This window comes from Gavia stellata, chromosome 20 (genome assembly GCF_030936135.1).
Source record: "Gavia stellata isolate bGavSte3 chromosome 20, bGavSte3.hap2, whole genome shotgun sequence".
NCBI lineage: Eukaryota > Metazoa > Chordata > Aves > Gaviiformes > Gaviidae > Gavia > Gavia stellata.
Genome location: NC_082613.1, coordinates 14,329,866 through 14,346,254, shown reverse-complemented (window position 1 = coordinate 14,346,254; position 16,389 = coordinate 14,329,866). Strand labels below are relative to the sequence as shown.

At 45.5% G+C, this 16,389-nt stretch overlaps 1 protein-coding gene across 1 annotated transcript in view; it reads left to right on the top strand.

Annotated features, from left to right (window-relative positions):
- Positions 1–6,816: 6,816 nt before the first annotated feature.
- Positions 6,817–16,389, top strand: part of PTPRT (protein tyrosine phosphatase receptor type T) — a 460,489-nt gene continuing 450,916 nt past the window's right edge. The window contains exon 1 of the mRNA XM_059827326.1: positions 6,817–6,886. Coding sequence (XP_059683309.1) covers positions 6,817–6,886 — 70 coding nt within the window. The remainder of the gene's footprint in view (positions 6,887–16,389) is intronic.

Here is a 16,389-nt window from a genome sequence, read left to right as displayed (position 1 = left end):
CAATAAAATTTTATATTAGGCATAACTTGCATGGAGGCTTTAAATGGGAAAGGTGAGCAGTGTCAGGGGCAAGATCTTGTAATACATCATGGTACATACAGGCAATGAAAGCCAGGTAAAATATGAGCTATACCTCTTCAGTGCTTTGGAAACAGCTAAAAATAATAGAATTAGTGGAAAAATATTCCATGCAGAGAAATATGCTCAAGGTACTACTGAGTCAGAAGATGGCAGTAATGACACCAACATTCCTCATCTTTGTTCTTTACCTTGAAAATAAGTTACAGCCAGCACTTAGAATTGCAAACTTCCCAAAATAGTGAAAGCTCAGAGTGATCTGGAAAACATTGAATAAAAATAAAAGTTTGGATAAGCAAGTCTCCCCCTGCCCACTGTGTTCTTTCCAGGTCAGGCCTGTCCTTTAGGTTTGCTTTCATCAAACAACATAGTGGCTTCCTGCAAATGCTGCAGCATCTATTCTGAGTGCTTAGGAAAAGCCTCTTTTTATTCCCTCCAAGATCTGGCTGTGTACCTGCTCCTGCTCTTCTCTGCAGCCTCCCTAACTCTGCTGCTGATGTGGGCTCCTTCTTGGCTGGGTCTGATTTTCCTGGCCCTGTCATCTTGACCTGGATGTGAGGAGCTTTCTCCACTGAGCATGTTCAGGTGTTTTCCAAAGGGAATATCCCCTCTCCCAGTACAGGGTTTCATCTACCTCGAGTCAGCGGCCAGCATGAAGCACCTCTTCTGCTGTTCAGCCTTTTAAAAGAAGCACAGGGTATATAAGCTACAGACAGGCAAACTAGGTATTGTGTATTACAGCTGTTTCTGCAGTGTCATTAATTTTTATCTATAAATTGAGCTACAACCATGAAAAAATGTGTTTTGTTTTAGAAAGACTCTTATCAGAGTACTCTGACCCTTATTCTATTATAGAGGAAGATGAAGAGTTTAAGTTTAAAATTCATAGCTAATGGTGAAGAACTGTTGGGCTGTTTGACATTTTCGGACTATTTCAATGTTGCCGCCTAGCTGTACCTTTCTACTTGCTTGTGTCTGCCTACGGTATTAATATATTGCTTTTCCATGATACAGCATTGTCAAGATGAACTGCTAGATCCAGGCCTTTCTGGCGTTTCCCGGAAAAGTGTCATTGTGTTAGTGTGTAAAGGTGAACTTGTATTTCTGAATAATTGATGGCTGGTAGTTAGGCCTTTTTATCGTCAGAAAGGAAGAAACTTATTAATGAGGATGATGCATAAGAGATCAATGCCAATGTGTCTGACATCGATTAATGATTTCGTTGTGTAACCAGATTAAAAAAAGCAGCTGGTATCTGCATTTGCACACATAGTTATCTGTAAATGTGCTGATAACTTGGTGGGAGTGGAAAAGCAGACAAGGTACCGCTTAAAGGGTGCAGGCAACTGGGCAGAGGTCTTCTCCCTGATATTCACTGAGCTGGCCTACTATTAACTCCTCAGTATTTAAGGTGATGTACAGCTCTGGTATGGGTTTCTTTTTTCTTAGGGGTGGAGTGCCTCTATGTGCATGTGTATGTACATAAATATGGGGGAGCCCATATGGAGAATTGAAGCCAATGCTGGAGATGCAGTTTTATTTTTAATAGCAAAAATTGAAATCGGGAGGACAGATGGATGAAGTGGCAAGTAATGCCAGGAGAACAGCACAAGGTGTTGAGCTTCCTGCCTTTAACTCCCCTCTGCCCACCCGTGACAATAAAAACTTAACAGATCATGTTCTAGACCCGAATTTACCGCACACAATATAAGGAATTGGAGACTTTAATCTGCCCTTTGAACTTTACCTGCAACTTTCACCCATGAATGCTGCTGATTAATTAGTAAGGAAGATACTGCATAATAGGTAGTTTAGTAATGAAAACTGCAAGCTCTGTACTTATTTGTAAGTGTATACATACTGCTTGCCCTGGGGGAGCAAAAATAGTTTACCATGTCAGATCAGATTGATCTGGATGTGTACCAAACTTCTCAGATAAAGACGAGGTCCTCTCTAGGCACCCATTGGGTGTGTGATGCTGTGTGCATGGAACAAAGTTCCTCCTGCATCTCTAGCAATCTGCTTATACCCAGACAGTTAAGTGGCTGTCACATTTCGGTGACCTGTGTGTCACCGAAGAAGCACATAGAACTGCAAAATGCTGTTTTCCTATCCTTAAAAGCCAGCGCATGGACTGTGGAGTATTCTTATTTTTAGGAAGAGGAGCAGTGTTGTCTATAGCGGGCAGAGGTGGCCTGGCTACTGTCCGTGAGCTGGCTTTCTGCTGGAGGTATGAGATGTGTACACACTATAGAGGATTGGATTCCTCCACATTTCTATTCTAGCCTGGTAGCAGGCTTGGATATTTACAGACTAACTTGTTTGTTAAATACTTCATAAAACATACATATTGATTCAAGTTCGTGAGCTGATTTTTTTTTTGATAGATTTTCTTGGTTAAATGCATCTAGTGTCATAACGTGACAGTGCCTTCAGTTGTTTAGCACTTTGCTTTCCAGGGGCAAGCTGCATCATTCGCAGGTGAGTAAAACTAAGGATTAAATTTTCTTCTCATCTGACATAGTGAGGGAGCAGTTTTGTGGGGTCAAAAAGCCTCGAGCGACAGGCTCAGGAAAACTTCAGAACTTATGTTCTTTTCTTTTTTAAGCCACTTGAGACCTTGCTTGAGTTATTAGTAACAGCAAGATAAGCTATGACAATATACAATAGGATGGAGTCAGAACTTCTCTTTTGCCATTTTTATAAAATAACGTTGTAGAGGCGGCATTAGCCCAGAAAGATAGAGATCTAGCAAGACCATCCTGTAGCTGCAAAGGCCACAGATTGCATAAAAGCATATAGTCATGCGTGTTATTTCTTGGTTAGTGCCAGAGTCTTGGAGCACAACTTGTCCCTGTCTGGCCTGATGGTTCATCACTGAACCAATATCATGGCCCTGTTTGAATTTCAGGGGTTCCCTTGGCTCTAAATGAGTTATACTGATGGCATGTTTTCTCACTGCCCTTCTGTGATGTGACTTTTGAATTTAGAGTTGGATTTCATCCCACCACTATACGTTCAGTCCTCAAAGATGATGTCTAGAAGACTACTTCAGTCCTCTTGCGTTACCAATACCTATTGACTTTGTCATCAGTATATTCCATTAGATGGCAACCAGTGGTATTAATGTAAAAATTAAACTTTAACAAGACTGTAAAAGTACCTGATGGTTAACCTCACGTCCCTGTGATCTCGGCTTGCAGCCCAGTCTTGTTGCCTTTCCCTTTTAAGGCAGTTCCTTGCTGCGTGTGTTTCCTGTAATATTGCCTATTTTCCTATGTGCTGTTCAACTGGATGGTCTGGTAAAAAATTTATAGATGTGACGTGATTATTTATTTCATTTACAAAATTACCTGTATGTTGTGGGGTTTTTTTAAAGTTGGATCTGCCTAATTTCCATTCGAGTACCCATGTTGTATATTAAACTATTTTTTGTTTAGCTCGACAACTTTATTCCTCATAGTTTCTTCTACCAAAGGCCTTGTACACTGTGGGAAGATCAGTGGCTCCAGAGTTGATACTGTGCACATTGTTCAGCAGTTACATTATTACTAGCTCAGCATTGTCACTAACTGAAATATTCACTTCAGGGTTTGGGTTTTTGTGCTAGTATCTGCCTAATTTCAGTTTATTCTGTCCTCACTGCAGTTATCCTGCATCTTTATTGTGAGAAAGGAAAACAAAGAATAAAGTGTTTTTGAGTTCAGACAATCCTTTATAAGGTTTTAGCCTGATGTGGTTCAGCCTAATGTTTGGCTTTACACTGTTTGATGTCTAAGACATAGTTGTTTCTTCTGATCAGTCCTTTTTCCAGATTCTTGTAGATTGTTTATTTCTAACCTCTTTCTGCTTATCCGGTTAGAGGTAGGGATCTTCTCTTCTATCCTTCTTCACCTTGCTTATGATGCAGACTTTTTCCTTAGGTTGACACCTTTCCTTGGAAGAAGTATTAAGCTTCTCTGCTTTCCCCTCCCAGAGCTCCTTGGACCTCAGTAAACCACTTAGTTTATCCAATTTTTGTCTTTCTGACCATGAATTGCAGACTTGCTTTTTTTCTTCTCTTTTATTTAGTTTATATGAAAACAACTAGTGATCACTTGATTTACGGTTGGCTTTTTTTTTACAGCTTGCTCTTTGCTACTGGTTTCTTCACTGCTTACCAGCACCATCTGTGTTTCAAGACTCTGCATTCTTATTGTCCAAACAATTTGTATTGATACAGAATTATTCCAGCAGTTTCTGACTATGACTACTGTGCTGGCTGGAGCCTTTCTACTACCTAGCAGACTTCTTCAGGGACACTTTTTCTCCTTGCTGTTCTGTTGTCGGTTTTCCTCTATCTCTAATCGTATACTTGTTTGTGATTGTCCTTTTAATCAACAAAAGATAGTGGTGTGCCATTATTTTTGAAGTGGTGCTGACACCTGAAGGAAGGACCTTGCTTCATTGATTGGAGAGCTTTTTTGGACTGGGAGGGATTTGTTTGTGAGACACTTGGCCCTTCTCTCAAACTCAGCTCTGGATACAGATGCTGAAGGGGGTATAGCAGTAGCAAACGGATGTTGTGTCCATTATGTGAACCTTGGCTAGCAGGGTAGTGCTCTCACTTGACCAGACAAGGGTTGCACAGTGAAATTTTTCAGTGGTGACTTCAAAATGTCAAACTTGACCCTTCAGTGCTAAATCCCCAAGCCTCCTCACATGATGAATGCCACCACAGCTTTTCTTGGCGTGTTTTCTCCTCGTTGGAGGTGAGCTGGTTAGGGGGGCAGGCAGGCATCTGCTTGGTGTTGGCAAGCAAACAGGCTGCCTCTGCTCCCAGCTGGTCACCCTTATCCTGCCGCCTCTGGGGTGGCATGGCCTGGCCCTGCCCTTATCATAGAATCGTTTAGGTTGGAAAAGACCTTTAAGACCATCAAGTCTGACTGTAAACCTAACCCTGCCAAGTCCACCACTAAACCATGTCCCTAAGTGCTGTGTCTACATGTCTTTTAAATACCTCCAGGGATGGTGGCTCCACCACCTCCCTGGGCAGCCCCTTCCAGCATCTGACAACCCTTTCGGTGAAGAAGTTTTTCCTAATACCCAGTCTAAACCCCCCCGGTGCAACTTAAGGCTGCTGCAGCAGCACAGGAGTGGGCTTTGGCCCATGGTGCCTTCCTGGATGTGGGAATCTGCCCCAGGTAAGAGGCTGTGTCAGGGTTAGGTCCTGAGGACTTCCAGAGCCCTGAAAGAAAATCATCTTCGTACTTTGTGTGTGATTTAAGTCTCTGGAGCTCTCAAGCGTTCCATGTGAAATGCAGGGTGGTAGTTGTAAATGCAAAGAGGTGTTAAGGGTATGGTTCCTCTCCTGGTTCGGGCCAGGGCCAAGCCAAAACAAGGATTAAAAGCGGGGGGGGAGCAGTGGGGGCCCTTCCCCTGGGTGGGGGGGGGAGCAGTGGGGGCCCTTCCCCTGGGTGGGGGGGGGAGCAGTGGGGGCCCTTCCCCTGGGTGGGGGGGGGGGAGCTGCCCCAGGCTCCTCCCGCCGGGCCGGTTCCACGAGCCCCCCACTCCCCGCGGGCGCTGCTGCCGGCGCAACACCCCCCCCTGCGGGCTGGCCTGGGCCGGGCTGGGCGGGCGCGGGGGGCCGTGGGCTCCCTGGGGAGGGGGGGGACCCGGGCAGAACCGGAGAGCGAGGGAGGGGAGGCGCGGAGGTGAGCGGGGTTAGGTGCCGGGAGGAGTGGGCCTTCCGTTAGACCGCCGGCGCCCCGAGCGCGCCCGGCACCGCCGGCGTTGCTGGCGGGAGCCGCGTTGCTCCCCGAAAGGAGCCCCGTCGTGCTGGTGATGGCGGAGTGCTTCTTCCGGGGGGGTCTTCGCCGCCCTTCTCCTGGGCAAACCCGGCGCGGAGGGTTGCTCGGTGCCGAGATGTCTCCTGTTCTGCGGGGCTTTTCCTAGGCGAGGCGCGCTTTTTTGGTAAAGAAGTTGCTGGCGGAAAGCGATTTTTTTTTTTTTAGACTTTTGTTCGAGATCGTGTCTCTCTCTGCCTGCGTACGGAGCCTGCGAGCGCAGCAGTCGGCGGTGTGGTTAGGTATTTAGCAGTCAACTCCCGAAAGTGAGGTGAACCATCACGAAAATTCAGTGTTTTCGGCCGCGGGTGCCCGTCAGCTGTCCGTACCGGCCGCTCCGACACAGGACCCTGGGAGCCGGGCTGCCTGCCCCGCCTGGCTCTAGCAGAGGGTCGCCTCGCCCCTGCCCGCGCCGCAACCCCGCTCCTCCGCGGAACGCAGCGCCCGGCACTTCCCCTCCGTCCCCGCTGGAAGGAGGGCCGGAGCAGGAGAGGCGGCTTTGCTGGCAAGGCGCTGCACTTCAGCCGCTGCCGCTAGGAGATCTTTGTGCGTGCAGCTGGGCTCGGAGAGGGCTTTCAAAAAAAAAAAAACCAACCCAAAACCAGCCCACGGCCCAGCCCCCGAGGAAGCCTTTTAACCCGTGGGAGGGGGGCCCGGGTCTGCCCCTCGCCGCGGCGGGGCAGCGGGGCCGGCTCTGCGCGGGCGCGGCCGGCGCTGGGCTCGGGGGGAGCCTCCCGCCCGCCTCCCCGCCCGCTCCCCGCGCCTCCCGCCGCCACTCCGGCGGCTCCTCCGAGCAGCAGCGCGGCTCCGGCTGCCGGGGCCGCCGCCGCGCCCGAGCCACCAATGCGGGGGATATTTGCGGGGAGGCAGCGGCACCGCGGCAGCGGGGAGGGCAGGTGAACTCCGGGGAAGGATGACCGGCGTCGCCGCGATCGTCTTTCTCCTGCAGCTCTTGCCCAAGGCGGAGGGACAGGTCTTCGCAGGTGAGTGCCGCCGAGGCGGCGCGGCTCTCCCGGCCGGCTGCTCCCCTTCCCCGGCCCGCGGGGCCGCCCCCCGCGGCGGGGCAGGCAGCTCTCCCCGGCAGCCTGAACTCTCCCCGCCTCATCCCTCCCTCCGGCCTCGCGGGGAGCTCCCTGCGCAAGCCCCGGAGCAGGCAGGGATGGAGGCGGCTCTCGGGAGGCGGCTGGCGGGCGAGGGGAAGGAGCGGTCTGAACAAAAGTGGGTTGCCCGAGCCCGGCGTGCCCGCGGCCGGCGCTGGGCCGGGGGAGGCTCCGCGGGGCTCCGGCCGGGGCTGGCAGCGGTCTCAGCCTTGCGGGCTGGGGGGGCTCGCTCGGGCGGTGGGAGGTGGGCGCAGCGCCTCTTTATTCTCGGTTTCACGACATTTCAACCCTTTTTCTGCTGTAGTAAGAGTCTTGCCGAGGCCAAGGCAGGGGTTAGCTTCCGAAGGACGGGCGGCTCGGGAGGAGTCGCTGCCTTTCTCCCCCAGGCAGGCAAAGGGGCTTCGGGGCTGTTCTCAAAGTTTAGTGGCAGGTTTTTTTTCTCCCCTCGCAGCTCAAGGAACTTTCTCGGGGGGCTCAGCTGCTCGGACTGGCTCCTTCCCAGTTGTCGCTCTGATGTTAAGGAATACTTTGCTCTCTGGCATGTGTGCATTAACAGTAGCCGGCTATTTTCCCCCTCCTAGAAGTTCCTTTTGGCATAGTTTGAATTACTTAAGATGACAGGTGTGTAAGGAGCTGCCTTTCTCCTCTTGTGCTGTGTTGTAGGTAAAGCAAAGATATACGTGGCTTTGTTTTTCCCTTGCATCTTTTAATATGGCACAAACTTTCTCCATGCAGTTTATATTAAAAAATAAACAGTTGTAACTTTCTTCTCTCCTGACTTCACGTATCTAGCTTTCCAAGTTGTTTTTTTAATTATTTTCCCCTCATCTGTATATTTAAGACAAGCGTAAATTCCCTGTGCAACATGGCTTAGTAGGGATAAATCTCAGCGCTTGAGACTCGGTTTCATACCTCCAACACCCCAAAGTTTGGTTCATCTCAAACAGTGGAAGATCTGTCTCAGTTAAGACTGAGACCTCGAATGACTTTGTCTCGCCGCTTCAAAACAGCCCGAGTGCAGAGAGCGGGAGATGCCGAATGTGCAGCTGGAGCGCTGTGTCTGCCTTCGCCTCCTCTCCTCGGTGCGCCATGGCTCTGGAGGAAGTTTGGCGGGGTCGGCACAGGAGACCCTGCGCAGCTGGGTGAAGCAGGTGGCATGCCCCATCCCGCACGGCCGGACACCGCTGTGCCGTCGGGTGGACGCTGGTATCGCCTTTACATCTCTAGGCAACTGCAGGGATCCGCGGATTTATTAGAAAGGCTGGGAAATCTAACCCAGTTAAATAGCTTCTTCGTTTAGTAAGCAATATGGGGAGCTATTTTTTCCTTTTTCTCTCTCTTCCGACTGTGTTTTCGTGTTCTCGATGCTTGTTGTATCAGTTGAGATCAGATGCTCGGCTTTTGATGAATCATTTAACCAGATGCTTAGGAAAAAAAAGACTTTCCTGGGAAAATGGCAAACTTTTAAGGGGACAGAAAACACTTCGTATTTGCTGGAAATAGCAATATGATATGACCTAAACATGTGCAAATTTAGGGATTAGCCAGACGTTTTCATTATTTTTAGAAAGCCATGAAATATTTTGGTTTAATCATTGCTTCAGAGGGAATAGTGACCACGATGTTTCCTAATCATTAGCATCACCTTCCATCTCCTGTTTCAGTGCACTCCTTACCATTCAAAATAAGATTTTAATAAATAATGTTTTCTGAGCTGCTTCTACTAATGAAGTTATAGTTTAAGAGGAGAAAACTTTGGTGTGAAGTGTAGTGGTCTGGACTCTGTCCATGTAGCTGATATTTTTATGGTAAAAAGCAAAGCTTTTCAGATGTACTTTGTCTCTAAAATTCCAGTGGAGTTTGGAGAGGCTCCAGTTAATGCCATTGGTGCATTTTCGCATCTTCCATCAGATGGTGCTGTCTCCATAACTATCAGGATGCAAATACCTCTTGTCTCTTTCTGATGGAATTATTTTTCAAAGCCCTAATGCGTTTATTCACCAGCCTTTTGTTAAACATCCCCCAAAAATCACTGTGCAAGAAGGTGGCTGAGGTGTTTTTGATTTATTTTCTTATGTGATAGTTGGGCTAAGAAAGGAAAGCCTCAAGTCAAGATGAAATGGTATTCAATTCCTACCTGACTTTGCCCAGCAGCTGCTTCTGCTCTATATTATCCACAACATATAAAATTAGGAATACTCCAAAGCGACAGCACAATGCTGATGGCTTCTTCCTGGAATACCTAGTTTCATGTTAAGGGAGCTGGTTAACTCTTATTTCTTAATGTAATTTCTGTATTGCTCTATTTATAACTCTTTTCCCCAGCAATTATTTTCAGTTGCCTTCAGTCTCTGTATTTATTTATAACTGAAGGTATGCTTTTGAGGTTCTAAACTTTTTGTTGGCTTTAGGGTCAGCTACTAATTTAATTCCTCTACTTTCCTCTAGAAGAGACAGAAGTAACACCGGGTAATTCTAGTAATTGCTGATTCTTTCAGGTTTTCAGAAATTAAAGAACTTTGCTTAAGGGGAAGTTTTTTTTCCTTAAAGCACATGTACAGTTTTTCTCCCACCAAATACGTGGAGTGTTCTTGCAGTTGCTGTGCACTTTGCTACAGTCTGTTTTGTGTGCATTTTTAGGACAACGGAGCGGAGAATAGAGATTAAAGTCATTTGCAGTGGTGAAAAAGCATTTGGGGGGCAAGTAGGACAGTGGGTTTACACTGGGACTGTTCACCTGAACACCAGATTACTTGGACACTTGTTTTTCTTCTGATGTCAGTGTTTGCTTTAATTTTATCATTATCCTGCCTCTTGTTTCACTGTGGCGGAGCTCCTGAACCTTTGGACATGTAGCCGTTTGCTTTCAAAGACTGCTGCCACATCGTGAAGTTACGGCCACTGACAGCTCATTGCACGTGGTTTGTCCGGGGAAGATGAAAGGGGAGCAAGGGGGCGAACGGCAAGGAATTTTTTGGGGAAGATTAATTCGTTTACTAGGAGTTCATTTACTCACAGATCTTGCTGTCAGTAAATTGGCAATGAAAAATGGATGTTTCTGAGCAAGCTACTCTGTGGCAATTGTTAACAATGCAGCCATTTAACTCAATAATCACTTTTCCCCCCCTCTGGGGAGCTGTTAGCAGTACAATTCAACTTTATTTTTCATTCCTGGCTGGCTTGATTTGTTTCCTAATACATAAACAATTAATATTAAAAAGGTGACGTTATGAAACTGCCTGTTTCGACAGCGGCAATGAAAGGTCACTGTGTGTATAAAGGCATTTGCGAGTCTCTGAGTGATAATCCTTTCCTCTTACAAATGCAGAGCCCTTTTTTACCATTCACCCTTCTGAAAGTCTCTCAGCTTTGCTCTTCCTGTTTAATTGTACTTTTTTTTTAGTCTGTTATGCTCTACGTGCAGGCCCACGTGCTCTAGTTTTCATTAATATTATGGGAATGATTTGGGACACTTATTGTAGAATGTTATAGTATTTTTTTAGAAGGCACCATCATCTGTTACCATGGAAACCCGTATAGCAGTAAAGATGTAGGTCTGAGGCTTTGTGAACCTCAAAAGATACGGACGAGGGTTGCTTCTTATAGGAACAATTACTTTTGTGTATAAGATCTAGTTAAGCAGAGAGAAGAAAGGAAATAAATTGATCTGTTCAGCGTTTCACTGACAATCCGTCTTTTTGAGTAACATTCTGCATAGAAGGATCAGTGTCTCTGATTCTCTCTCTGTGTGTATGGGGTTTTTTGAAGCTCATTAGTTATCATAATAATTGTTTTATGCCTCTGGTAATTTTCGTTGTATTTTCATAAATGAGGTAAATGAGTGTGTACTGGCAGGTATTGTTCTTTGCTTGAATGGAAAGTGCTGAATGTAGAATTGGAGAGGTGTGCAACGTTAGCACCCGAGCTTAACTATTTTGGCAATGAGCAAATTAGAGACTGACTGAACATGGCTCTAATAAAAAAAAGAGCAGATGCCATCTGAAATCCACCTACCAAAATCTGATTGAGGTATACATGGGTTTGCTTGCTAATGTGAGCAATAATACTTATCTGTTTAGCCATAGAAATACTGGAGCCTAGTTAACATTCATAAAAACTCGTACGATGTTTGGGTGACGAGCAGCAGGAGCGTGTGTGTATTGCTATATAAAGCATATGTCCTTTAGAGAGAGATTTCTTAATTTTTTATGGAAACTGCTTCAGTCTGTTTCCTTGGTGTCTTGTAATGCATAGATAAAATATGTAATGAAGCTGCTAAAAATGTGCTTGTAGGTACGTTCATAGATGAGGCTTTCCTTGCAGAGAATTTAAACAGCAGCAGCACATAGCGGTCACCTGCTGTTACAAACCGACCCGAGTTGTAGTCCAGATTTCCCGCTGTGGCGCGAGGAACCTCCTGTGCTTCCCGTTGCCTCGGTACCAGAGGGCTCCACTTCCACAAGGAACAGCTCGTGGGTTGATGCTTCTTGGCTCTGTGTTGTCATTCTCAAGAAGAATATGGTGCACTTGGCTTTTTATGGTATTTCTGAACATTTCATGGAGCAGTATTACTTGGCTCATTTAAGCCCAGTGTATTTGGCCAAGAGTCTCTCTTTTCTTGTATTACTCATGTTTCCTAGTTCTCTAATTTTTCTTCTGATGGGTGCTATCCCTGTTTGTGCTGGTTAGCGCTACTGGGATATCGTTTCATTTAGATGATACTTGCCTTTTTGGGAGAAATCCTTACCCATCTCTTGACCTGTTGCCTTCCTGGCCCTATATGGCTTCTTACTTTCGAATGTCACTTGCCTCCTGACACGCTGCTTTTTCCAGGCAAACCCAAAGGAAAAGAGCAACCCTACCTACCCCAAAGCAGACAAGTGAAGAAGGTGACTGTTGTTGATGGCATCAGAAAGGACTGCTTACAACCTGGCCCTGTCTTTTGGTATACTCGTAATTACTTAACAAGCAATTGCATCTAGCGTTCACTATTGCAGGCTCTAAGGATCATATATCTTCATGGTGGAAGAGACAATTACTATGTCTTAATCTGACTATACATCATTTAATCAGACCCGCTTGTTTTTTAATATCTGATAAATACATCCCATCTATCACACCACGGTTCAGAGATGTCGGATACTTTGCAAGCTGGATGGCAGGGCATTGCACGTTCCAGAGGAAAATGCTGGTAAGTCAATTAAAGAAAACAAGGGTCTTTGGAGAAAGAAGACTCTAAGTGTTGTTTAATGCCACAGTTAAAGATGATGTAATTCTGGGGAGTACAAGCATATTCACCTGTGAACAAGACCTGGTAAATAGGACAAGAGAGCCCAGGAAGAGTGAACCTACTTAGTGCTTGGTCTCCTCTGGCTTTCTTGTTTTCTTTTAAATAGTGCTTGTAAATCAATCCATGGCCAGCTGCTTGATTTCTTCTTTTCACTACATTTCTCTGGGCCTGTGGGCTTGGGAATTCAAGCCTGCTTGGTGTATTCTGCTGTGGTGTGAAGCGGTGCAGCTGATGTAGTTAAAGAATGATTGAGCTGCTTGCGAATTTTGGGAGGATGGGACCTGGCTCTTGTTCCTTGATATTTTTGTGTTCATCTCTCAGAAAGGCTGTGGGGTTTGACAGCTGATGATGCTGTGTGGGCACAGATCAGTGCTGCAGCCTGAGCGACCTACAGTTATGCAAACCTCTTTATTCAGCTATGCTGTCTCCTTTGTACTGGAAGCGCTCCAAGTATCCCGTATCTCATGTTTTGTTAGCTGAAACGTCTTTGCGTCCAACATAAGAGAGGAAACAGTTTACTACATTTTTTCACGTACATCCTTGTCATAATCTCAGCTTCGTTCCCAGGTAGTAACTATGTTAAATGATCGGGAAGCAGCTCTTGGCTGCTAATTCAGCTGTACATCTCCTCTGCAACATCATAAAGAACAACAATACCAAGAGTATTACAACTTAATCTAGGGTTTATTCACTTCTACGTTGGGGATCAACCCTTCTCTCTGAGTTTGAAGAAAATATCGCTACCTGCTTGAGCAGAAGTAGGGCTTCACGCCGTACTGGGGATGGTGTTCTTGAAATGTTGTGCTTTTGATTCCAGTACTGCTGAATTTGTCTTTGTTACTGGAATGACCTTAATCTGCGTGCGTGTGAATCTTCATTCCCTTAGTATCGACTCAAAGGTCAACTCCTCAATAGTGGAGGGAGAAGCTTTGCAAATAGGGGAAAAAAGACGTAAATAGGCAAATAAAGCAATTGTGTGCAGTGGGCTTTCAGGTTCTTTTTAATGAAAAAGCATGGAGTTGAGAATGGTATTGGTGTGATATGGTTTTGTTTATTTAAGAAGATAATGAAGATTGCTAAAAGAGTTGCTTGGCAGAAAGTGTGTGTGGTTGTGACCACCTGGTAGAAGTAAGGTGTGAAGATGTAGTGGGGGAGGAAGAAGGGCGTTAAAGCAATTTGACTGCTATATAGATGGGTCTTTCTTCCTTTAGAAATACAGTTATTGGAATTGCAGCAGTATTTGCTGGATAAGCAGAAGAACACTTCTGTCAGCAAGATGGAAGCTGCTGCGCTTGATGGTTCATTTCTCCAGAATAGGGATTTTTCTGTCAATGTGCACCCATTTATGTGCTGGCAGCCCAAATCGTATTCTGCATTTCCAGGTGTGAATTCAGTGCTCTAGTAGAAACAGTTGTTGATGAAACTGTAAAGTGTAATGTATTTCTACCACAACCAGTTGTTTCTCAGGGAAATGTTTCACGTTTTGATATTTTCTCAGAGGTGTGTGGATGAAAGAGGTATATTAAAAAAAAAAACAAAAACCAAAAAACCAAAACCATCCAAACAACAACAAACCCCCAGAAAAACTAAGCCCAAGAGGCCGTGTATATATAACTCCCCACTGGACTGTATTAGGTTGGTGTCAAGAATTTTTACTGCTTTGTTCTCTCTCTTTGTTCCCGAGAACTGAAAAGCACCAATATAAAGGTTTACCAGCTATTTCTAGTGTTCTCCATGCGAGTCCACCTGATTGCAAGAGGTGTTGGTACCTAGTTGGGGGGACCCACTCTCACGAGCCTTTAGCTTGGGTGCGTTTGTCAGCTGGCTGAGCGGAAGAGCTTGTTACCTTCCTTCTCATTCCGGACCTGATAGGCGGTTGTCATTTTGTAATGGTATCAAGTCATCTCTCCTAGGGAGCATCTTTGATAGAAAGTCCCTTTTTCCCTCTTTATTGTTTATTAAACCTAATGTGATTGCTTTATTGTATAGTAACTTTGAAATATCTGAAGAGCCAACTGTGTTAAACGCTTCAGAGGCACAAATGACTCATTTTTGTACCCCGAAGAACGTTTTCATCTTGCAGTTGTATGAGAGAGAAACAACAGAAGAAATCAGAGCGGTGTCGCAGCCAAGCAGCAAGGGTGGCAGCTGACAAGATGCTGGCGTGTTTGGGTGGGGGGTTAGTTTTGGAGAAAGGCGATGGGAAGGCGAGTGCGATGAGATGATAGCAGTAGGGAAAGGAAGGGAGCAAGTATGGAAAGACACATGAAAGGTAAGAGGAGCCTGACAAGATGGAAACAGGGAGGAAGCAGGCATAAAATAAAGCTCAGAAATTGGCTGCTGTTGCTGATGCTCGCAGACTGGGAGGGTGGCTGTCGCTGCTGTCATCTCTCTTGTCTCCCTTTCTGTAAGTTAACTGTCAGCTAAAGTTTTTATGACATAGCTCGTTGCTACAAATTTTGGTCCTTAAGCTGAAACACGGGCTGCAGTGCCTAGTCTTCATTGTCCTTCCTTAATTTTACCGTGATGTTTTCTCAAACTGGTTGTGCATATGTCTACACAAACCAAACTGATACAAATGTTTTGAATTTACTATTAACCCATTCTAGGTTTGCTTGGAAAAGCATATGAGACTTCTATTTGCCAGTCACTAGTATTTTAAGAGTCTAAAACATGCTAGAAGCAGTTTTCCCTGTTGTTACTCTAGCTCAGCTGCTATTTCAGAGATTTGTTCCTGTGTTGACACTACAGTTGCATGCTGTTTGTTTCAGTAAAATGAGAAAGAATAAGCACGCGAAAGGAAAAGTCTTTGATATACTTGCCCTCTGAAATACATTGCTACTCGCCCTGGTCCGTACAAGAGCAGCTCATCGGGATAGCAGCTATGCCTGGGTACCTCAGCACATCGCTGGGCTCAGTTCGGAGCCTGTGCCAGGCAGCCCAGATGTGATGCACAGTTTTGCGCAGCAGCCGAACAAAATCAAATGTTCAGAAGTCGTCATGTCCATCAGCAAGCTAAAGCCAATTGCTCATCTTTGCTCCTTCCCTTTAAATTTTTTTTCTTTGAAGGTCAGTGGTGGTTTGAGGCAGACCTTTTTGTTGTGTTATTGGCTCTGACTAAACAGCACATAACCTTCTGAAAAATGTGACTTTCAGGTTGGTGGCTTCCAGCTCTGGGTGCTTCTGTGGTCTGGCTGTTGGTTGCCAGCACGGACTCGTTCCCTTTAGGGCAAATGGGTCTCTCAGAGGCACTCTGCAGCGCTCCGCTTGCGTCCTGCCTGCGAAAGGCAGGTAAAGAGGTGGCCGTGGTCGGTTTGCTTGCCAGCAATCCGGACAGGTATTTGATGGTACTCCTGCATACAAACGCATGTAGAGAGTTAGTGCTGGGGATGCCGCTGACTGTTTGGGTGCTGCCTAGTTAAACTGGACCTGCTATTTAATTTTGGGGGGAAAAAAGTTTTCCTTAAATCTAGGACCAGTTGAAAAGTTTCCATAAATGTGATGTGAAAATCCATTTTTTTTTTTTTAAGAAAACAGCTGTTCTAAAATGAGCAGTTCCTCTGCAGTTCTTGAGATTCAAACATTCCATCATGAATTGGGAAAAAAGCTATATAATCTAGTACACAATAATAGGTCTCAATAAATCTTGTAGGGAGTCTTACATGTACTTTAAAGAGATTTCTACTACGGAAATGGTGGTTAAAACGCTGCTCCAGCTTCCTGAATAAATGATTTCTGTTAGCAATAGGGTCTCCTAGACAAAGAGTACATATATTTTTGATTTAAAAAATGGTAAGTGGTGTATGTACTAACGGATATCAGCACGTGGTAGCAATAATCAGAGAAGCAGAAAGCTTGGAAATAAACAAAAACACGCTGTCCCTGTTGGCACAGGGATAACCCTGGAGACTGCCAAGGCCAGAGCCTGCAAAAATAAGAAAGTATAATTAATTGTCCTTAGATGAACCTACCAAGCAAAAATATCCCTCTTAAAGTAAACTCTTAACTTTACATCTTTTATTATAAAGCTTTTCTATGTGCTAAAGTTTTCAATGTTCTATAATGTGCTTATTTATGTTTCTGTGCATATTTGGTG